The 23,109-nt window shown below is 36.0% G+C and overlaps 1 protein-coding gene across 10 annotated transcripts in view; it reads left to right on the top strand.

The window, feature by feature from the left end:
• COL12A1 (collagen type XII alpha 1 chain) overlaps window positions 1–23,109 on the top strand; it is a 96,598-nt gene that overhangs the window by 15,989 nt on the left and 57,500 nt on the right. For 5 of the 10 annotated variants that reach the window (XM_038177722.2, XM_038177723.2, XM_038177720.2 and 2 more), the window contains exons 9-17: window positions 164–454; window positions 679–1,281; window positions 2,725–2,997; window positions 5,233–5,505; window positions 6,454–6,726; window positions 17,118–17,387; window positions 18,760–19,026; window positions 20,290–20,482; window positions 21,171–21,292. The exons of the other annotated variants lie outside the window; for them this stretch is intronic. In XM_038177722.2, coding sequence (XP_038033650.2) covers window positions 164–454; window positions 679–1,281; window positions 2,725–2,997; window positions 5,233–5,505; window positions 6,454–6,726; window positions 17,118–17,387; window positions 18,760–19,026; window positions 20,290–20,482; window positions 21,171–21,292 — 2,565 coding nt within the window. The remainder of the gene's footprint in view (window positions 1–163; window positions 455–678; window positions 1,282–2,724; window positions 2,998–5,232; window positions 5,506–6,453; window positions 6,727–17,117; window positions 17,388–18,759; window positions 19,027–20,289; window positions 20,483–21,170; window positions 21,293–23,109) is intronic. 10 annotated transcript variants of the gene reach the window in all.

A 23,109-nucleotide genomic window follows, 5' to 3' on the forward strand; every position in this document is an offset into this window, starting at 1 on the left:
TTTTCTGTAATTCTGTTGTGTTTATTTATGCTAAAAAAAAAAGATGTGTTTTTTAGTAAAGATTAAGCAAAAATGACTACATTTATTTCAGAAATAAAAATGTGCATAGAAACCTGCTTATAATTGTAACTAATATTTTGGGTTTGCTTTCAATTTATTTCAGCGGTGGAGCCTCCTTCAAATCTAGTAGCTGCTCAGATCTCCTCAAAATCTGTTAGGATCACTTGGGATCCATCCACAAGTCAAATAACTGGCTACCGGGTACAGTTCATTCCAATGATAGCTGGCGCAAAACAACATGCACTGAATGTGGGTCCTCAGACTACTGCTCTGAATGTTAAAGATCTCTCTCCAGACACAGAGTATCAAATTAATGTTTTTGCAATGAAAGGACTGACCCCCAGTGAGCCAATAACTATAATGGAAAAAACACAACAAGTAAAAGTTCAAGTGGGTGAGTTAGGAACTACTGTGTTATTTTCACACAGTAGCTTTTTGTTGCTTGAACCTCTGATGCTTGCTTTAGTATCATACCTTTGTTGTTTATAAGAAAGAGTTTTACTTGGAATGGTTTATTTCTATCATAAAAAATGGGATATAATGCATGAACTGCAGATGCAATTGAAATGCTGTGGCTGTTGAATAACTGTTTATAGTGGTGATTCTTTTTCTTTACAGAATGCTCACGTGGTGTGGACGTAAAAGCTGATGTTGTGTTTTTAGTGGATGGCTCCTACAGCATTGGTATCGCCAATTTTGTTAAAGTAAGAGCCTTTTTGGAAGTGTTAGTTAAAAGCTTTGAGATATCGCCTCGAAAAGTACAAATAAGTCTTGTCCAGTACAGCAGAGACCCCCATATGGAGTTTTCTTTGAACAGATACAACCGAGTGGAAGATATAATTCAGGCTATTAACACCTTCCCCTACAGAGGTGGATCTACCAACACAGGCAAAGCGATGACATATGTGAGGGAAAAAGTATTTGTTACCAGCAAAGGATCAAGACCAAATGTGCCAAGAGTCATGATTCTTATTACTGATGGAAAATCATCAGATGCTTTTAAAGAACCAGCAATAAAGCTGAGGGATGCAGATGTAGAAATCTTTGCAGTTGGTGTGAAGGATGCAGTACGTACAGAATTAGAAGCAATTGCATCACCTCCTGCTGAAACCCATGTTTACACAGTAGAAGATTTTGATGCTTTCCAAAGAATATCATTTGAGCTTACACAGTCTGTCTGCCTACGGATTGAGCAGGAACTTGCTGCTATAAGAAAAAAATGTAAGTAACTACTATTACTTGGATAAGTACATAAAATGCAACGAAAAAAAAAAAGTGACCCAATGTTTTATTGTTGTAGATACATACAAGAATTGATGATGACATTGACCATATACAAATGATAATTTTAGTAGCCAGGGATTTGGTTATTATTTTCAAGCATATTGAAAGCAATTGGGCAGAAAATAATGAAGAAATAGAGATGAAAAAAAATATTGGAGAATTATTTTTTTCCTCCCTCCCTAGGTACCTAGAAACTTATTAGTGTGTGTTGATCTGGAATGACCTCAGTGGATGCACTCTGCTTTTACACTGTAGTAAAGGAGGTTCAATTACATCTTGAGTAAAACATTACTTCCTAGGTCTATTCTTTAGCTGTCCAAAATGAGGTAGCTAATCTAAGCTCACATTTTAGAATTTTAAAGGCAATGAAGCAATATAGGCACCTTGAGAAGGTGATTCAATTAATTTTTATGGTAAAATGCATGTCCCTCTGAAACTGGCCTTCTGTCTTCCCCAGCTGTAGAGATGGGCTTAGACAGGACATAAGACAATTAATGCTAGGTCATATTGAGCTCATTCTGGCTATGCAGCCTTAAATAAAATTGAATATGAAAATCTTCACATGTATCCAAATTTGGTGAATTTGGTTAATGTTTGCTATTTAAAAAAAATTTAAATGGCTAACTTTTGGTCAGCTAAAGTTGGGATTAGTTGCACCCTCAGTGTCTCTACCCATGTTTATTAGAACACTAATGTTGAATAGTCCCCAGTAATTAAAACCCCACTCTCTTTAAAAATAAGCCTTTTGTTTCAGGATAGCTTTGAGGAACAAACCAGCAAAGCAGCCTTTGTTTTAGAGGGCTCAAGCAGTCTTAACATCCCCACTGTTAGGCTGACTAGGCCAGCCAAAACAAGCCCAGGATGTCAGGTTTGTGTTTGTGCCTCATGTCAAGTTCCTTGTTTCCCTTTTGATTCCACTCCTGAAAAAATACTGGGATTTATTTTGTCCTATATCTAATCTTGATCTGAAAAAAAACAAAAACAACAAGGATTCTTAGTTTCCATTGAGGGCAAAATGTTATTGCTGTTCATGAGACATGCAAAAGAGAGAACCCAACTTGATTATTAGATTCTAACTTAAGTTTTCATAAGTACTTTTTTTTTTTTAGATGAATTGCTCTCATTTGACCTAGAAATTGCTGAGTTGGTGCTTCTACTCATTTTCACATCATTTGAGACAACCTAGATATCATCTTCATGAAATTTGATAGCCATAAACAAGTATGGAAAACAAGAACTGTTGCACATACGGCAAAATATATTGTCAATTAAAATAAACCGAGTAATTGAGGGATGCTTTTTACTGATTTTAGAGATTTTGTGTTTAAAAAAAATATCCAGAAAGTATGTCTTATCTGTACATTTTTTATTTCCATACAGCTTACATACCTGCAAAGAATATGGTCTTTTCTGATGTAACATCTGACAGTTTCAAAGTGAGCTGGTCTCCAGCTGGATCTGAGGTTTTGTCCTATCTCATTAAATATAAAGTAGCAGTCGGTGGAGATGAATTCATTGTTTCGGTACCAGCTTCAAGTACTAGCTCAGTTCTCACCAACTTGCTACCTGAGACTACTTATGCTGTCAGTGTGATATCTGAATATGAAGACGGTGATGGGCCTGCTTTGGATGGAGAGGAAACCACCTTAGAAGGTAGGCTTCCATTATTCTCAGATACAAAAAAGCCATGTGTTCAAATAAGAATTTGCTTCATTGAGGGAACCGGTCTATGTGGAACAGCCATCTAAGACTGAGAAGCTGTACTACTACATGCGATGAGAATAAATATTATTGTCTTAATGCATTTTCTAAAGATATAAAATTCCAATAATAGACCAATATTAAATTGTAAAGATTGGATTTTATGGTGCTGTGTTTTTCTGCATTGATCTTTTTATGAATGAAATGTTGTGCTGCAAATAATAAATTCCCTGGCATCAGACTGTGATGCAGGAATGGATGTTGACTTCAAAACAATTAAAGGCAAGAACGTACCTATGTAATTTGCTGTCTCTACATCTTTAACTTGCACTCACAGAAGTTCTATTTCATATGCCATAGAATTAAAGGGGGCTGAAATTAGGTCAGCTGTTTTCCATCAGAACCTCATGGATCTGATCCAGTAATTCTTACCGATTCAAAACTTCCATTGATGTCAGTGTGACTTTATGTGATCAATGACTAAATTTCAACATGGTAGCTATACTTTTTTTCTTGGCAGAGTTGCCAAGATGCATTTCCATTAATTTGAAGGAGAAGGAGCACAGTAATTTTGATTTTCTTTTCCAGTAGTTGGATACTCAGTCTAGTCTAAACCAGGCTTTTGTCTTTAATATTGATCCACTCTGCTTTGTTTTTCCATGCTGTCATTAGTGACCTTTGATGATGTAAGTGATTCCAAGGGAGCAATGAAACAGCATGGAAATTTGTTAATTGCACTTTCCTCTTAGGATTCATAGAAATACACTTTTATAAAATTGCTTAGTTTGGATGGCAAGTTTGGAAGATACAAGCTTCACTGTTGGTGTGCATATTTCCATGACTGTACCAGTCAGAATGTTTTTGCCACACATAACTTTCCTTTTCCAAGACAAATTCTAGTCTGATAGAACATGTGGCTTGTGAATGGAAGGGACAGAGAAGGAATATCTCTAATAAAAATAAACAGTGTTCCCATGTTGTGATTGATACTGCCTTAAATAATTGCCAGCATTTTAATAGGAAGAAATCTTAACATGTCTGAGAAGACTGAGTTCTATATCCTGTAAATTTCAGCAGCTCTTCATGCAGATCTGGGTAGCAATTTGAGCTAGACAGCCCTCTTGACAACGAACTTTTGTTCCAGCCTTTTAAAGAATTTCAAATTTTGTATTGTGTTTCAGATCAGTAGAAAACAAATTCTTCTCTCTAAAACTAGGATTATTAATTGCTCCACTATTAACACGTCTGTATTTGAACAGTGAAGAACAACACTTTTGGCACATCATGTTCCAGTTGAATAATACTTTAGATAGTAAATCTAAATGAAATGAAATGAAAACAAATCATTTGAAACAATAAAAACATTTTTTTTAAATTACAGTGCTAAATACTGCTATACAACTTGCAGTACATTATGTTTTAATGTCAGTTGTAATAGTTAAGTTGTGCTTTGGTGCACTCACTCATGGAATGGTTCATATGAAATGACATGAGTTATAGACATATCTTTTTTCAAGGACTAGTTAAATAGTCTACCATGTTTTTTTTTTTTTATTATTCTGGGATAACAAACTATTTCCTGTCTTTGAGGTTGTGACTTCATTCAGATTTTTTTTTTTTTTTTTAACAGTAGATGTAACGCACATTTCATTGAATGTATTATTTTTTGGTGAAAATTTATCTTAAAGGAGTGGAATTATTTTGGTGTTTGATTTTTTTCCTGTTACATTTAGTTTGGATATTTCTTTAAAATAGGAGAGCTGCCCATGTGTACTCTGATGTATCTGATAATTATCTGTAAATGGAGGTGGTACAGAAGCAAATAGCCACAGCAGTGAAATCTCTACAATTTGTTGTTAAGAAATTTCCCCACAGTGTCCCTTAGATATTCAAGTTCTGCTGTCACTGCTAAACATAGTCAGACTGTCTTAAGTTTCAGAAGTGGTTGTATAAACTGGGATTCATGCACTTTTGGAGACAACTCTATTGCACTGCTGATTGTAACTCTGGCCTTAAATTTTCAGAAATGACTAATAGTTTGTATACCTTAAAATGGATGGAATGACAATGTAAGCTGTTATTTTGATAAACAGGATGAGCTAATAAGATGGTTGAAATGGTTTCACTTCATGGACTGCTTGATCAAAAGCAAATATTTACAAATTATACGTGTATATTTTTTTGTAGTTAAAGGTGCTCCTCGAAACTTAAGGATAACAGATGAAACTACTGATAGCTTTATGGTTGGCTGGACTCCAGCTCCAGGAAATGTTCTACGGTACAGGCTTGTATATAGACCATTTACTGGAGGAGAAAGGAGACAAGTGACTGTCTCAGCAAATGAAAGATCAACTACTCTACAGAACTTGATTCAAGATACAAGATACGAAGTGTCAGTTATTGCTGAGTATCAGTCTGGGCCTGGGAATGCTCTGAATGGATATGCAAAAACTGATGAAGGTATGTGATCGATGCTATGAATGTAGTATATTTGAGAAAAATTCTGTGCATGTTGACATATTCACACTGAAAAGAGAATAACCCATATTGGCCACATGTATTATTCCAGATGAACAAAGAATTATAAAATTATTCAAACCTCATTGAGAGGTAATCTAAAACAATATAATTTATCAAAACTCTTATATTTCTTTTTGAAACATAAAATATTGATCCTCTGGCATCAAATATGCCAAGGAAACTTGGGTGAAGAATCTACCTGTATGTTTAATTGTCATTATGATTCTTCTTCCTATTGCCAATGATATAAGTTATGTTTCTTTTCAGCAAGTTCAGGCCCAGTTTGTGCTTCTGAATGGAAAGCAAGGAAAGAATGAAGCATTTGATTTATTAGTTATCACTGTAGCCCTAATGTTGGCTTAGACATAAACTGTATGATTCTGTAATGGGTATCATGCCTTATTAAACTAAATCCGAAGAGTATAGACACACTATGAATGCCTTGGTCATCAGTGAAACTTAATTGAGATTTTAAGTTTATTAAACACCAAAAATAACTAACATCAAAAATAACTCAGCAGGAAGCCTTAAATTGTTAATTTGACATCTCATTACTGGTCTTTGGCTTGATTTTTGATGGATCTTGATGTGAGCTTATATTCAGGTGCTAATATATGTAAGTGTTCCAGGATAGAGCCTGTAGTTTTAGTAGGAAAAAAAAAAAAAAAAAAAAAAAAAGGAGCAAAATGACTTTATTGGGCATTTTTGCATAAGGAAGGTGGGAATGGAATTGTACAATCCTGGTTACAGTAAACTTATACTACATTAGTGCTAGTTCAGGCTATTCAAGAATTGTATTTTCAACATTAAATCCCATGTTAAAGTGACTCAGAAAATAAACCAAGGAATGAATCTTGCTTCAACTTGTTTTCAATATCTTTTGTGCAGTCCGAGGAACTCCAAGAAATCTGCGAGTTTCTGATGCTACAACATCAACAATGAAGCTGTCTTGGAGTGCTGCTCCTGGAAAAGTGCAGCAGTACTTTATAACATACACACCAGTTGCAGGAGGTGAAACTAAGGAATTGACTGTGAAAGGTGATACTACCTCTAAAGTGCTGAAAGGCTTAGATGAGGCCACTAGGTATGCATTGACTGTGTCTGCCTTGTATGCCTCTGGAGCAGGAGAAGCCCTTTCTGGAGAGGGAGAAACACTTGAAGGTAATTTTTTTTTTTTGTTTGTTTGTTTGTTTCTGCACAGTCATTCATTTATTTATATGGTTGCTGCTTAAGTTGTCTTAAAACGTACTGTCTTCCTGAGATATCTACAGAAGTAGATAAGTGAATGAAAAGTAGGCATTAAGACATTCTCCTATGTTACAGGGTTTATCCAAACCTACTGTCCACTGGAGAAAACAATGGGGTCTAGTCACTGGTTGTGGTTTCTTGGAAAAACGTATTGCCAGAAGCAGTGTTCTTCTCCACCAGCCTCTGAGATATTCTGCCTTATAACTCAACTTTTGAGTAGTTTTAGTGGCAGATTGTTATTAATGTAATGGGATTAATCAATAGGGTTAAAATATCTCATCCATTTGAAAATCTGCAGGGTTTCATCTGTACCGTGACTGAAAGATGTTCAGGGAGTTTATTATTATTTTATTATTATTATTATTATTATTATTATTATTATTATTATTGTTATTGTTATTGTTATTGTTATTGTTATTATTATTATTAGATAAGCAACATCTGGACTTGGTATAGGAATAATGAAACATATCCTGCTTTTAACTATAGGTGTAAGAACCCAGGGCTGATCATTAACAGGGTGCTGGTAAGGCAGAGCCAGAGACTTATAAGGAGGGCAGACCGCTCTCATTCTGCCTTTGAGTGGAGAATTTCCCAGACTTGTTCCCTGTGAGCATTCTCAGTGTCATCTGTTAATTGTCAGGGGATAGGGAAGGCTGCCTCCTAGGCCATGAAAGGAAGTGTGACTGTGCTCTTTGCTGGCCAGGTATGTATTGCTAAGGCCTGGCATTTCAGCTCTGTAGGGATAGTACTTGAAAACATCTTACAGATGAATTACGTGGAATTAAAACTCCTCCATTGACACTAATGGAGTTATAGTAAGGATGTACTTGGCTCTCATTTTTCCCGTCAGTTTAACTTTTTGTTTATGTCATAGAGTAAAGAACAAACCAGGAAACCTGATTTAAATAGGAAACCATAAAAAAATCAGTTCCAATAATTTGCTAATGGGATGATTTCATCCCAGTAAAGTTTAGGCACTGATTTAAATGCTGAAGTTTGCAGCATAGACTCACTAGGATTTTTCTGTGATTAATGAAGAAAGGCAGATATGTCCAGAAGACAGGTAGTCCACCTAAGATCTTGTTTTTCCTTCAAAGTAGTATTTCTCTGTCTACTGATTATAGAAGGAGGATCTGAGAATTAGGCTCCAGCTCCCCACTGCCACTTCCTATGTCTCAGACAACAATCCAATGCCCCTACTTTCTGTGATGACTTCACTCTGTCTTAGTGTATCAGGCACCTTGCAATTCATGCTGAAACTCCCTTGGCTTTCACTGCCTGGCCAAACCTCTTTTTTAATGTGGAGCTCTTAAGATATCAGGTGCGTTTTGAGTTCATGAGCTTTTTACTCTGTCATAAAGCTTGAACAATAGGGAAGTCTTTTAAGGCATTGCCTAAAGCTTCAGTTAAAATGCATTAGAAAAACAAGAGAGCTGTAAGCAGCAGAACTGTAAAGACAGTCATTAGAAAAACAGAATTCAGTCACAGGCAGAGATTGTCTTGTCCTTTCAGTACTCCCTCATGCAGGAGGGCTCGGATTCTCATTTGGACTTCCTGCAGACTGCTATGATAAATTGTTGACAGGAAGAAAAACAATCTGAAAACTGCTTAAAAAGTCAAAGAAGTTGAAAGAATAATTGATTATAGTTCAGGACTGATTTTGTTTGTTTGTTTGTTTGTTTGTTTGTTTTATGCAAGCAGATGGAGTTTAAAATGGATGTTGCACCTAGAGGTACATAGAGGCCTTCCTGTAAAAGTTTTTACTCTAAGCAGATGGTTAAAGCCTTGTGTCAAAAATTATGTGATAGTTTTAGTCTTGTAATAAATACAAATACATTAGCATCCTTGATACAACTTAACTGAATTTCTATTCAGTTTCTCATCTGGGAGAAAAACAAACTAAAAATTATGTTTACCATTTAGATAGGCATGACTTATTCTTTGACAATTCAGCTAGATTTGAAAACCCTATCACAGTGCACTCCAGAAAATGCTACTTTTTGTATTAAAGCTGTCTATTAAATATTCCTTAGTTATCTAAATTGTTAGTAAGAGCATATGCAGTTGTCTGTAATTACTGAGTGATCAAAGGTAAAGAACAGAATACAAGTTTATTTTTGCAGCATATCTGCAGTTTCAAGGAATATTAAAAATATTTGAATTAGGCCAAAACTCTTTGGACATAGTTAATAGATATTTTGAAAGACTGACAAATAAATGGTACAAAAGTAGGCACTGTTAAAGTGCTTATAGGACAATGTTTCAATGTATAGTACTGTTTTACCTCATAAAAAGGATGAAAAGACAAAGCTTGTGAAGAAAAACAGGCAACTAAGAATGAAAGGACTGCAATTTTGGTAACCAAAAGATAACATTCAAATTTTAAACCCTAGTATAGAAATTTAGCTGAAAAAAGGTCATGTTGCCTGTAAAGTCAATACAAACATGGTGGGACTCTGTTGAAAAGTTATTCAGGTCAGTGAAGTGAGTACTTGACTAATCATTAGTTGAAATAACTTGTCTGACTGAGGCTTGGAATGGGACAGATCTTAACTCCTGGAGAAATAAACTTATCAACAGTAATGACAAAAAAGCTGTGAAAGGAAGCATAAAAAAGTGTTTAGTATTTCAGTTGGTTTTTCCATGAGCCATAGTGTCTGAGAAACAAAATAGTGCAGTGAGTGTTTTTGATTGCCAACAGCACTGAAGTACTGAGTACTTAAGCATTTTCCTGTATCAGGAATCCCAGTGGGGCTTACTTAATGTCTTTGCCATATGGCTTCTCACCAAAGCCATTCAGTCAGTGATGCCACATTTGCTGGCCGCTTCAGTTCATCAACATATCAAGAGCTAGGGCTGAGATTGCCTCTCATACTGGGACAGTTGTGAGTTTCTGGTATTGATATGTAATCTGAAGAGAAGTAAGTTTGGGTGTAATAATTTCAGCTCTAGTAGCAAAGTGATAAAGGAGGAACTGAGGATACAGTAGCTTCTCCAGCTATTGTATAGTCAAGTGTCAGGAAATGAAAAATCCAAACTCTCAGATGTTTATGGAATTTTACTGAATCACTAAATGGTCCCCTGTGACTAAGGGTGTAGACAAACATTCTTACTGCCTTCAGTAATGATTTACTTTGCATGTAGTAGGAGAACTCACACGGCAGTTATTTTATCTCAGTTGCAAGAGTAGCCTTCAGCAGAGAAAAACTGGCCCTTATGGCTGGTAATTTTTTAAAGTGCTGTAACATGATTTGCAGAAACATGCCTCCCTAGGCATTCAGGTGAAAGTCCTTCAGTTACATATGCTATCACCAAAGTGTTTGGAACAGTTAATGTAATTCCACCTCTGCTTTGTCCTACCCAGCAGTTTGTCAGTGTTTTTAGGTGGTTTTGCTTCAGAATAGTCAAAAAATCCTTCCACACAAACCCAGTAATAATTTTTTAATTTTTCATTATTTTTTTTTCCAAGTATGTGCATGCTCTTACTGTTTCTCCACATAAAACAAAGAGGGCATATACTCCCACAAGTAACTGTAGATATTCTCCTCTATAAATGGTTTGCATAGCTATCTGGTCCATCCCAGAGACAAACACATCCCAGAGGAGCTGAGTGTTGCAAACCATTCACAGACAACACAGTGTAGACAGTTTAGCAAATAATTAATCATAAATAAACGTTCCGTACCATACAGGTATTCAGAGAGCATGTGTTTACTTCTTCTTTGCCTTGGTGTAATAGGAATAGTAAATAATATTTTTTCGCCTCTGTTGAAGGAAAGAAACTGTGTGTTTTCCTTCAGTAATCCAGATTTTAGGAAATTTTTGGTGCCCTGCTCTTTCACTCACTGGCTCGTTTTGTCTCCAGTTATGAAATACCATCCAGAGGTGAAAATTCTGGAGCTTTATATTTCATACTGCATTAAACATAACTGCATGTGCAAAATATGTGCTGTAGAAAACTCTCCACTTTCATACTCTCTCTTTCAAAAGTGCATGGTGATCTATCACTAGACAGCTTTGGTTGGAGCCCTTCTATAAGGGTGGCATGGAAATTTTTTCCTCAGACACATTTTGTTGGCTGTGATTTCCCCCCCCATCTCACACAAAGACATTAATACTGCTAAAATAAATTTAACCAGTGCAGGCTGGCTTTTGCCATTTGATGAAGCAAGGCTTGTGACAACTGGAGTAACTAAACAAATTAGCACTAATCATTTGATGGTACTTGGTAAAGATTTAAGAACAAGCAAGAGATTCTGACAGGAAACCCTTAGGGAAAAGCTCCCGCCCCTCTCCCCCCCCATTCCTAAACACCCAAAACAACCCATTTGGTTTTCAATTTTTGTTTGGTCATAAGATCTTACTCAAATCATCATACACCAAAAATAAAATGCAATGATAAACCTGGTGAGGGTGGTGAGTGTCAATGCAACAGTCAGTGAGCATTTTGTGAGGGATACTGTTTTTCTAATCTGCCTTTTTTTTTTCTTTTTCTTTTTTCTTTTTTCTAGAAGAGGTAGTTGCAAGTCTGACAAGAATTTCATTTTCTGCCCAAAGGTTTGCTGTCAGATGAAAAGAACATACTGTACATTAACTGCTAAATAGATTAGCTTTCATAATTTGCAGTTATTTTAAAGAAAAACAAATACATTAGGCAATCTGCACAGAAATGTTTAAAGATAATGAATGTCTAAAAAGCTGCTGAAATATTATATGAGTGCCCTCTTGCTGGCCGTTACATGTTTTTCAGAACAGCTTTAAGAATATTTCAGTTACTGACCCTAAGCAGAAAAGGATCAGAAAAGTCTGGAGCATTTTAAACACAAATTTCAGAGACATTTAGCAAATAAACCTTTTTTTTTTTTTTTTTTTCAGAAAAAAAGTTCAGTGGTCAGATATTTCAAAATGTTTTCACTTATATCAGTAAAGTTTATAATCTAGAAATGGTTTTGGTGTAAATGGCTGTAGGTCTTTTAAAAGAAATGAGATTGCTAGTCTACATGTCAATGCATTTTACTTCTTACATTTGTACATTTTAGAATAAAAAGCACATGGTGTAGTTTATTATAACTAGATGATAAATCCTGCCCAATCCTGCCATCCTGTTCTAAGAGTGGGTGTTTGTGCTATGAGAATTAGGCTCCACTCACTGTATTAAAGAAAAAAGTTGTCATGACACTTTGTAGTTTTAAGTTCTTTTCTGCTGTACATATTTATTAAAGCTTAGGTCTGAGGATTTTGGTAGAGGAATCCTTTTATTTTGATAATAAGATAAATAGTAGTTCTTTGGTAAATAAATGATTTATTTTTGCTGTTTCTATGGTAACACAAGAATGCTTTAGAAATGAATGACCTCCTACAGGCAGAATAGTACAAATTCAAGTGACATTTTCTTACAATGAGGTTTTTAGCATATCATAGGAACTTTACGTAATGCTCAAACTGTGTAGTGCTTCTTTCATCCTGACAGAAACAAGGACTCAGTGTTTCCAGGAGATTTAATGCTGTTTCATGCATTTTTTAAAATTATACATTCCGAGATTTTTGAGTATGACATTTGAAATTGACATTTGATAAAACTGACATTTGGAAAATTATTTTAGTTTTACATAGCAAATTAAATATATATCAGAAAACACAGAACCACCACCACCACCAAACAAAAACGACCTGCACCCCCAAAAGCAAACAAAAAGGTGTTTCTAGACAATTGAGAGTGGCGTTAACTGATTAACTGTTGGAACAGATGGGTAATATATTAAAGGACTATGACTTCCTGCCTTATCCTACAGTGGGAGACTCAGGAGTTCTCTAGCAGAGTCTCTGTCTTTTGAGTCAGAACCCTCCTGGTTTTCATCTTCTCAACGTTTTTTTCATTCCCACTAGCACAAGACACTTGCTCTAACAGGGTCAAGTGAGAATTTCTTTTGTGTAGCAAGTCCTTCAGGACTTCCACAACGTGTGCACATCCCCTCTCACATAGGCAGCGTGCTTGAGGGCTGGTACTCCAGGAGTAACCAACTACTTTTCAGTTTTCATAGAAGAATACCAGTTGATAGAAGTGGTTGTCTCCTCCAGTGCTGAGGAGAATTTGACCTCTGGAGTCAACCTGAAAAGATTCTGCCACCATCACATCTGATGTGTACACTTGGGTCCTCTGCTGCAGTGCCCTAGCCTACTGACTAAATGGGATACTCTTGGTGTATGCCATTGGAAACAAGGCAGGACTCAAACCATAAAGGTTTGGTATAGGCCTCTGCAAGAGAAGGATCATTTATTTAGCTGATTCTGATTTTTTTTTAGGATGCTGGCATAGATCAATTCTCTGTTTAACTTCTAGTAAACATGGCTTTGCATGAAATTTATCGCTGCAGGTTAATTTTGAAAGTTGGTCTTAAGAACATGTATAGAAAATTGTTTAAACTTGACCCAAACTGCATGTACAGCTCCCACTGAAATCAACTGGAGCTGTGTAAATGTTTCTGAGGATAAAGGCAATTTAAATAAAGCCATTTGATTTTTATGAATGTCAGCATTTAAATTTTAGCTGATTCACACAGTCTTGTGTTCAATGACAACAGCAATTGCCTGAGAACTGTGGGAAGCAAGCCAAGTAGACACAGGGAAACAACTTTAATATTGTATTTTGTCTCTGGCATACTATAGTGGAAAAACTTAATATGGAAACTGGACATTGCAAAAGTCCAGAGCTGGGTGTAAGACTGTCTGAGTTACCAAATTAGTTTCTGAGACTGTGTCTGCATGGAGAGATGGTAGGGATGGACAGGGTACCGCAAACAGATTGCAGTTCTGAGCTAAGGACTGCTGTGGAGAATCTGGATGGCTAAAACAGGTGACTAGCTTGCTTCCTTGGTCATCAAGGGTTTGAATTGTGTGTGCAAGTGTTTTGTTTCCCTGTGTACTCACTGTGGCTTACAGCTGTGTTTGGTACTCCCGAGCATCATAGGACTGAATGTGTGTTAGGGAATCATTTTTAAAAACACCTGCTTCCTCACATACTGATGACATGGGGGCTATATGAAATTAAGGCCACACTTTAGCTTCCAGTTCCAGTCAGGAAAAAGAAGGAGTCGTTTGAATGCTAACCGCCTGAGATCCTGCCAGCCAGCACTTTTCCTTCTACCACCGTCCAGTGTCTTTCCACTCTCCTTATCCATCCTGCTTAAACAAGCAGGTGAGAAGCAGATGTACAACAAGCATTTCTGAACATGTGAACCAAAGAACAGAATGACTGCTTCACTATTGCAATATATTATTATTATAATATATATATATATTTAATATAAGCAATGTATTTTGTTTCATTCTGAAGGAAAAATGTCTCATAGGTCTACTTGTATGTTTGCTGGTCACTAAATAATGCTACTGTTATTGTGGAGTGTAAATATGTTTCTTGACTCTGAGTGTAGTAGCTTAGATAATACCTGATGGAATCCTAATAATTTCAGACTTACAGTTGGACTGCATCTCAAACACAGCTGCTCTCCTCATACAAAAGCACTTGTGAGAGATTCTAGTGAAACAGAAAATAAGCTGTCGGTGAACTTCCACCTCACACATGAGGTGCAAATCAAGTTAGTGTGTTATGTTAAAGAAATGTTCTCAGTTGCAGTGTAACACATAAAAAGTCCAATTTCCCTTAGTAGGTAAGTTGTCTTGTCAGCAGTTTCCAACTATTTGAAGTCAGAATTTTCCATTTAGGTCTAGTGGTTTGGTAGGAATCCCAGTCCCTTTCCCTCTCTTACCTTGCCTTATAAAAAAGACTTTTAGTTCCAAAGGATATTTTTTTTTCAGAAGTAACATATTACAGTAACTGGTGTTCATTACAGTCCATTCCAAACAAATTATTTTCCTCTGTTATTTAATGACCTCAATAATGACTTAATCAATAACAGTTTTAAATATACAGTTATGTTTGCAGTGTTTCCAACGTATATCATTAACCGTAGTGTCCAAGAGTAGACTTGCAAAAAATTGTGCTGTGGTAGCAGATACTTTAATACTGAAATCATGTTGTGGCAAAGCCACGTTTTAAAGTAGCCAAAATAAAGTGACTTGTATATTTATATTACATTAAAATATGGAAAGAAAGGTTTTTATTGTGAGACATCTGTGCATTCTATCAAGTTAAGTTTTCCATATTTTTTCCATTTGGATTGCCTTAATATTTTTTTTTTATTGTATGAAAAAGCCAAAATTTGGGAGTAGAAGCTTAAGAGCAGACAGAAAAATTGGTGTAATTTACTTTTGAAGGCAAACCCTTTTTCAGGCTTCCAGGAAAATTGGTCTTTGGGGTTTAGATTCTGCCCTGGCTTTTATTTAATGCAGTCACTGAATTCAGTGAGACTGCATGAAGCATGAACTGAGTTGGGTCTTCTCACTGTAACTTTTTCACTATATGCACCTACTATTTTTGTGAACTGGTAAACAGTTGAACTTTAGCTAAACCCCCATATCTTAACCTGTTTTTGAAGAGAAGATGCCATAAATTGTGGTGACTTACATTGTGAAGCTAAAAACTGATTTGAAGAGTAAAATTGTAAGAAGCAATGCAGGGTTAGGACGGAAAAAGAATTGCCTTCAGAAAAACATGATGGGATGTCCCAAGATTGTGAATTAGAACTGGAAAAAAAACCTACAGCACAAAGGAGTTATTTAACATGCTCTGTTAGCTATGTTTGATAGAGTCGGCTAGGTGGTTGGAGCGGTACCCTCTGATTCTGTAATCTGTGAAGTTGGTGATTCTTACCAGCTTTGCTTGCAGATACATTGATATTAGTTTCCATTTTATCATCAAGCCAAGTGGGATTCACTAGCTCAGTTTTAATGAGGTTGTGCTGGCAATGAGATAATTCCAAAATGAAGCCTTTCTGCAGGTAACCCTGTTTGTTCCAGTGGTATTATGTTTGGAAGCATTGCAGATTTGCAGTAGAAGTGAAAGACAAATGAGTATGAAAACTGAAAATGCAGTTTATGACTGTGAGCAACTTGCTGCTCTGTCTTGGACTGAAACTGCTTCATGCTTCTGAAAAGTGAGGTCTGGGTTTGTGATGAGCTCAGACAGTGGAAATTGGATAAGTATTAAATTTCTCTGTGTTCAAAGAATTTTGAATCTCGTCCTGTGGTTGCTGTAGTATAATATACGAATATATTTTTATCAGTGCAGGTGAAACTTAGCCATGATGCCATAAGGCCACCTCAAGTGTTTAAGTCCTATTAGTAATCAGTCTCAGAAATGTCCTGTACAGTGAGATAGGCCATGGAGAATATACGTTGAAGAACCAAATGCTTCTGTGTGTATATGGATCTGTTTTTGTACATCTGGTTTTGTAGATCCCTTTTGCAGATTTTGCTACAGTGAGGCCATTGCATTAAAACCAACAGTCAGTGCTCTTTTTCTGCCTCAAAAGCCAGCCACTGCAATAGGAAAATTGAACATATGTTATAAATGTATGTTAAACATTAAACAGAGGCACTCCTTTTACTGCACCACTTCAGACCAACGAGCTCCATTTTTAAGCAGTGGAATTACTCTGGTGTGTTAGGTGAGGCTCACTCATCCAGCTGACAACTGGATTTCACAGACTAACGAGCTGTTTCCTTCATTCCAGGCTGGCTGGAACAAACTATAGTCAGAAAGAAGGTACAAGTCTTACAAGTGGAGAGATAAGATTGTTTTCTGCTGTAACTGCTGTATGATGTAAACACACTGCAAATTAGTTGTAAACAGATAAAATGAAATAGCAGGTAGATCTAGTAAGCAGTAAGCTGTACTCAAGGAGATAAGAATAGTAATATTAAACAAATAAACGAAGTTGTCGGAGAATTTGAATGGACTATTTCACTTAGGTTAAAGTCTTCTTTATTTACCCCTCAGAAAAAAATTGCACATATGAGGGTGAAGATAAACAAATGAAGGAAAAATATTTAATTGTGAGTTAAAACCTATGCAAATGAGCTGCAGCACATTTAAGCATTGGTTTCATTCTGATACTTTGCTTAATATCATTTTTATTTTGCAAATTTTAAAGCATAACTGCTAAGGATCTTGTACAGTATGGGATAGGTTATTCATAGCTTAAAGTTAGCTTTCAACATTTTGATGAATAAAGCAATCAGTTTTCTCTTGGAACTACACATACATGTATATGTTATTTAAACTAGTATTGACAGGCCAAAATTTTGATTCTGCTTTTATGATCATTTAAATTTTCCATTTGTACTTTGCTAACTTTTGCTCTTCGTACTTCAGTGACAATTTGTTTTTTTCTTTCTTGCAGAACGTGGTTCACCTCGTAATTTGGTTACCACAGACATAACTGACACTACAGTTGGGTTATCATGGACACCAGCTTCAGGGGCAGTTAATAACTATAGGATCGTATGGAAATCACTTTATGATGATACAATGGGAGAGAAGAGGGTCCCTGGAAATACAGTGGATGCAGTGCTGGATGGCTTGGAGCCAGAGACTAAATACAGGATTTCAGTTTATGCAACCTACAGCAGTGGAGAAGGAGACCCTGTAGAAGGAGAGGCTTTTACTGATGGTGAGTGTACTATGGCATTACCACCATTTGTAATATTCAGTTCTTGACAAAATTATATTTTAAAGAAAATCGACCTTATTTTTCTTCACCTTTACTTTCTGAAAAGTCCCCTAAACCAAAGTCTCATCTCAAATCAATCAATTCTAGCTTTTTCTTTGACCATTAAAAATGTAAGTCTTTTCTATGTCATGTGGGGTTTGATTCAGTGAGAATTACCTCCAATTTGAGATGTGATTTTTGTGAAAATTACTCTGAAGCCAGTCTTTCATGGGTTCTTTGTGTGACTGCTGGAAATCTGCTGGAATAAGTGATGTAGATAGAGTAAGGATGGAAGACAGTAAATTCCCACAGAATCAGTGAATTTCCATTCCAACGTATTTCCCATTTAAATCTTTACAATCTTCAAACTGAAGCTCTTGCAGTGTCCTGCTACCAAAACCTTGTCATGTAAGCTCTTCTTGAAAACAACTTCTTGAGCTCTGGCAGGCTCAGTGCCGTGACCACTACCCTAAGGAGCCTGTCCCAGTGCCCGACCACCCTCTGGGTGCAGAACCTTTCCCTAACACCCAGCCTGACCCTCCTGTGTCCCAGCTCCATGCTGTTCCCTCAGGTCCTGTTGCTGTCCCCAGAGATGGGTACAAAGGTATGCTGGTTCACAACAGCATACCTTTCATTTAATTTCGGATCTTTTGTAACATTTCAACAGTCTGGAAAATATCTCTTAAAAGCTGAGTGCTGCAATCTGTAGAGAGAATGCTTTATTAGTCCTTGTCCTTATTTCAGCACTAATACTGTTCTATATTTAGTGTTCAGTGACTTTCCAAATACTCATGAGTATTTGTATGGGGCCCAACACTCAGGAGTTTAGGCATTTACTAGTACCGTATCAGACCTGTAAACCCAAAATTTAGAAAATCTTAAGTCTGTAGATCATTTTACTCATTAAAAGGCTATATATAATATATATATTTAACTTATGATATATATAATATATTTATTATATATTACATTATGTATATTATGTATAATATATATATAACTTTCACTTTAGCATCCTGAATCCATTACTTAACAGATTACCAATAGGTGCTAGTAAATAAAACTCCCAGTTAGGCTGTAATCATGTAATCACTCTTTTTGTTTTTGATCTTTAATGGAAAATGGACTTAGGTTTATTTAGTTCATTACAATCATAAAAGAAAGTAACAATGCTCTGTGAGGTTTACCTGTGCTTCCCCCAATGAAATACTGTAATTTTTAAGGAAAAAAAAAAAAAAAAAAAAAAAAAAGCTAAATTAATTTAGTAGGCATGCATTTGAACATATCTTTATGTGACAAAGTAAACATTTATCCATATTTTTGCACTGAAAAGTGTCACCAAATGCCAGGACTGTGACTGTAGACAATGAGACAGAGAATACAATGAGAGTTACATGGCAGCCTTCACCTGGGAAAGTCTTGTCTTACCGTGTGTACTACCGACCACGCAATGGAGGAAGGCAGATGTTTGGAAGAGTAAATGCTCCTGCCACAAGCATAGTGTTGAAGAGACTTAAGCCTCGAACTACATATGACCTCAGTGTTGTTCCAATTTATGACTTTGGACAAGGAAAATCAAGAAAAGCAGAAGGAACAACAGGTATGTGCATACTTTTACAGGGTTTGATCATTAAAGTTTTCTACTGCAAACTGGTAATCATAATACATAGAAAAGCTGTGGTGGAGTCTACTAAGATTATGAGTTGATATCCAAATTGAAGAAAATGTTAGAGGTTGAGAAGAGAATTTGATTTGTTGAAAATTTCTGTATGAGAGCTGAACACAGCTCTCTGCTGTTACACTGAGGATGTAGATGTGGTTTATGTTCTGAAAATACTGGAATTGTTTTGAAACATGGTCACCAGAAGTTAAGGTGTTTTGTGAGGAAAACAATATTTGTCTACAGACTATTTAATCAGGCACTGTCATTTTTTTTTATTATTTGCATTTTTGGTTCTGGATGTTGATTAAATAGCTACCCTGCATCCTGTTACTTAGATTTGTCTTCTTTGGTAATTATATTTTCTGTGGAAAACTTAAAATGGCCATCAGATGACTCTAAAGAATCCTCAGTGAAAGCCTGACTGACCTCAGAGACCACTGCCTTTTGGACAAGCAGTCTTCTCTCTCAGAAATTCTCAAATGTTTAATTCCTGGTGAGGGGATTTATGGGGGTCAAAACAAAACTAATTTTCTACTCTGCCTTTAGTTTGTGTTTGGTGCTGGTCTTTTGTTTTGTAAGGAAATGGTCTCTTGCTCTCCAGATCAAATCAAGGAGATTTAAAATCACTTTTCTGCTTCCATAGGTAGAGAGCTGTTACCAAAAGAGATTTTTTTTAAAAAAATTATTTATTTATTTTTTTTCTGAGATCTTTCTGCCCTCGTTGGGCAGAGGTACACTGAGATATGCCATTCTTTATTCTCTGGCTCACCTACCCTTTGCCATTTAAAAGAGAGAAAGCTAATCTAAGCTGTTGTATAGTTTTAATCTGTAATAAATAGAAAGACTGATAGTGATTAGTCCATGGTCAACATTCACTGTAAAATCAGATGGATGTTTAAGATAGATGACATAAATTGCTATCTATCCTTCAGTATGTTGACTGTAGAGGGAGCCTCGATAACAAATGTAGACTATGTGTCTATTGTTTAGATAGATAAAATTAGGTGAAGTGAATCTCACCCTTCATATCTTGGTATTTGTCTTTATGTCAAAGAAATTATTGTCTTTATGTCAACCCTAAACAAAGAGTTTAGGGTTGACAATAATACTGAATTTACATATGCATTTTTACACAAAAGCATATTTGTCATTTTTTTCATAGGCAGACCTGATTTAAATCCTTTTCTTACATTCTTACAGCCTCTCCCTTTAAGCCACCTCGAAATCTGAGGACTTCTGATTCAACTATGTCCAGCTTCCGAGTAACCTGGGAGCCAGCCCCGGGGCGAGTGAAGGGGTACAAAGTAACTTTCCACCCAACTGAAGATGACAGGAATCTTGGAGAATTAATAGTAGGACCATATGACAGCACAGTGGTTTTGGAAGAACTTAGGTATGGATAATAAAAATCTCTCTTTTTTTTTTTTTTTTTAAATAACTTCAGCTTGGGGCTTTGCTTGACCATGATTAGGGATTGTAATACCTGGCAAAATCTACTGTAAATTAGGAAGTATTTTTGTCAGTAAAGTATCATGATCTGGTGATGCAATCTTTGAGAAGAACTTAGCAGGGCTATTTCTGAGGTTATTCACATGACTTCTGGTGTTGTCATAGGAACCGAAGGAGGCAAAGATACAGGCAGAAGTTGTATTCTGCATTTCACATATGATGGTATTAATTGGACAATGGAGAAGACAGCAGGAATTTCTAAAGTTTCTCTGACAAGTTCCTTATGTTCCTTCTTGATTCATTTTCCAAGAAGCCAGAATTTATAAAGTAGGCTTCATGTCAAAATCTGTTACACTGTCATGAATAGTATGCATATAAACTTGTATGTGTATTTAAAATGGGATCATTAAAAATCTTAAATTACTTGAACAAAGAAGACTATAAATTTATGTATAGAATCTAAAACCAGCTTCAGGTCAAAACTTCACTGTCTTGTGGAAGAACTAGTATCTGTGCTTCACGTTTTAACACATTCTTCTCTGTGGAGTAAAACTGAAGATTTCATAAGTGAAGTATTAACATTCAGCTAGCCAAGTGACTTCAGTTACAGTACGTTTATTTAACTATTGCAGGGCAGGAACTACCTATAAGGTAAATGTTTTTGGAATGTTTGAAGGAGGAGAGAGCAACCCACTTGTTGGACAAGAGATGACCACCCTGTCAGATACTACTACGGAGCCATTTTTATCTAGAGGTAAACATGATTGTATTCAACAAAATGCAGTCTTGGCTTTTGGATAAAAGAGATTTAAAGTTTCACAGCATTCCTTATCATTTATCTAATGCACATAAATATCTATTTGCAGGATTCAGTAGACTCCCTAGTCTGATGACATAACCTCTCATTTGAAATGACCACTAAATATGCCCTAGTTCATGTTTCTAGTCCTCTGCTCCCTTTAGATGATCTTACAAAAAAGATAACTTGGGCAACCCATGTTTTACTGATTACTGAAAGCCATCTGCATCATATTTTCAAGCCATCCACATCTGTGTTAAATCATATAAGGTCAAATTCTTGAACAGAGATCATTGCTCATCTACAGGGGTGTTCACAGGAGTAGAACAAAGAATTTTAGGCAGATCTCTAGCCATTTGCTTGTCCTTATATGGTGACTTTTCCTTTTAAGACCAAGATCATATAATGGACAAAGATCTGTTAGCTAGGGATGTCAGGATATTACTGTGCATTATTTAAGTTTATATGCAACATAGCCATTATTTTGTCACTTTTACCATAGAAGGAGGAGAGTTAGTACAGAAATGCAAGTGCTGAGTGTTTTCCAGTATCTGTTTGTGAATTTCTTCCTGCATAGCTAAACATTCCAATCAAAGTTTCTACAATTGGTATGACAGCAGCTCCCTTGATGCGGTTAATGGGCCTCTGTATATTAACTGAATCTTACAGCCAGTATACTTGCAATTAATACTGGATGAAGAGAGTTTCAGAGTTCACTCCTCCTTCATGGAAATCATAAAGAGCTTGTCTGCATCAGGTTGTTGCTTTTTAGTTGCCAAGTATACACATAGAAGTGAGACTTCTCTGCCATTTTAAGATTTCTATAACCATCAGAGAGAAGACAATTTCAGGAGGACAAAGAACCTCAGTGCAAAGGCATCTCAGAGTTAAAAACAAAACAAAACAATATAAAAAACCTTCTGATAATTGACTCTATATTCTTGCTTAACCTCTTTAATGCCCTGTTTCCACACCGGGCTGTGTAAAAAATACTACCCTCACTTTTTATTGACAACATTTTTAGAAACTTCTGAAGTTATTGCTGTCCCACTATGTCTAATGCAAGAGGGTAAAACTAAGAAAAACTACATAACAGGCCATCAGTGACATTAAAGTAAAGCTGTAATAAGTCTGGCAGAAAAATAATTACACCAAGAGTGGTTTGTTATTTTTTATTACACCAGCTGTCATTTCTGTCTTGAGTGTTATATTCTTTAAGCTATTTAGTTTTACTAATGCATGGATTTGAGTCATGGTTAATGTGAGAAATGAATTTTATATCTGGGACTGTAAATGTAATAGTACATTATTTATTAATGGGGGAAAAAATTGCCCTAGGTGCCTTTGCTAGAATTTTCCATGTGGGGAACTATGGTAGTTGGAAGAAAAATAAAAGTCAGAATAGTTTAACTTTTATGTTGTACAAGAAGCTAACCTTAACTTCCATATTAAAGTCATGCATGCAAGTTTTTGAACTAACATAATTTTACTTAAACCCTACTACCAATTTATTTTATTGTCCTGACTAAAGACTAGATCTATATTTTCTATGCAGAAGAGGATCATGGTTTTAACCCCCAGGTACATGGAATAGTTATATTCATGAGTCTGCAGTGTTGGATCAATTATGTGGAACATATATGAAATCACAATATCTTTCAACTGTGATGAGTGTGGCTGATTTTTCTCAATGGGATTTCTTCCATATAAAGACCAGAAGCTCTGATGGCAGGAAGCCAGAAAATTTGCAGCTGGTAACACAATCTACAGGA

Source organism: Anas platyrhynchos, chromosome 3 (assembly GCF_047663525.1).
Source record: "Anas platyrhynchos isolate ZD024472 breed Pekin duck chromosome 3, IASCAAS_PekinDuck_T2T, whole genome shotgun sequence".
Lineage (NCBI taxonomy): Eukaryota > Metazoa > Chordata > Aves > Anseriformes > Anatidae > Anas > Anas platyrhynchos.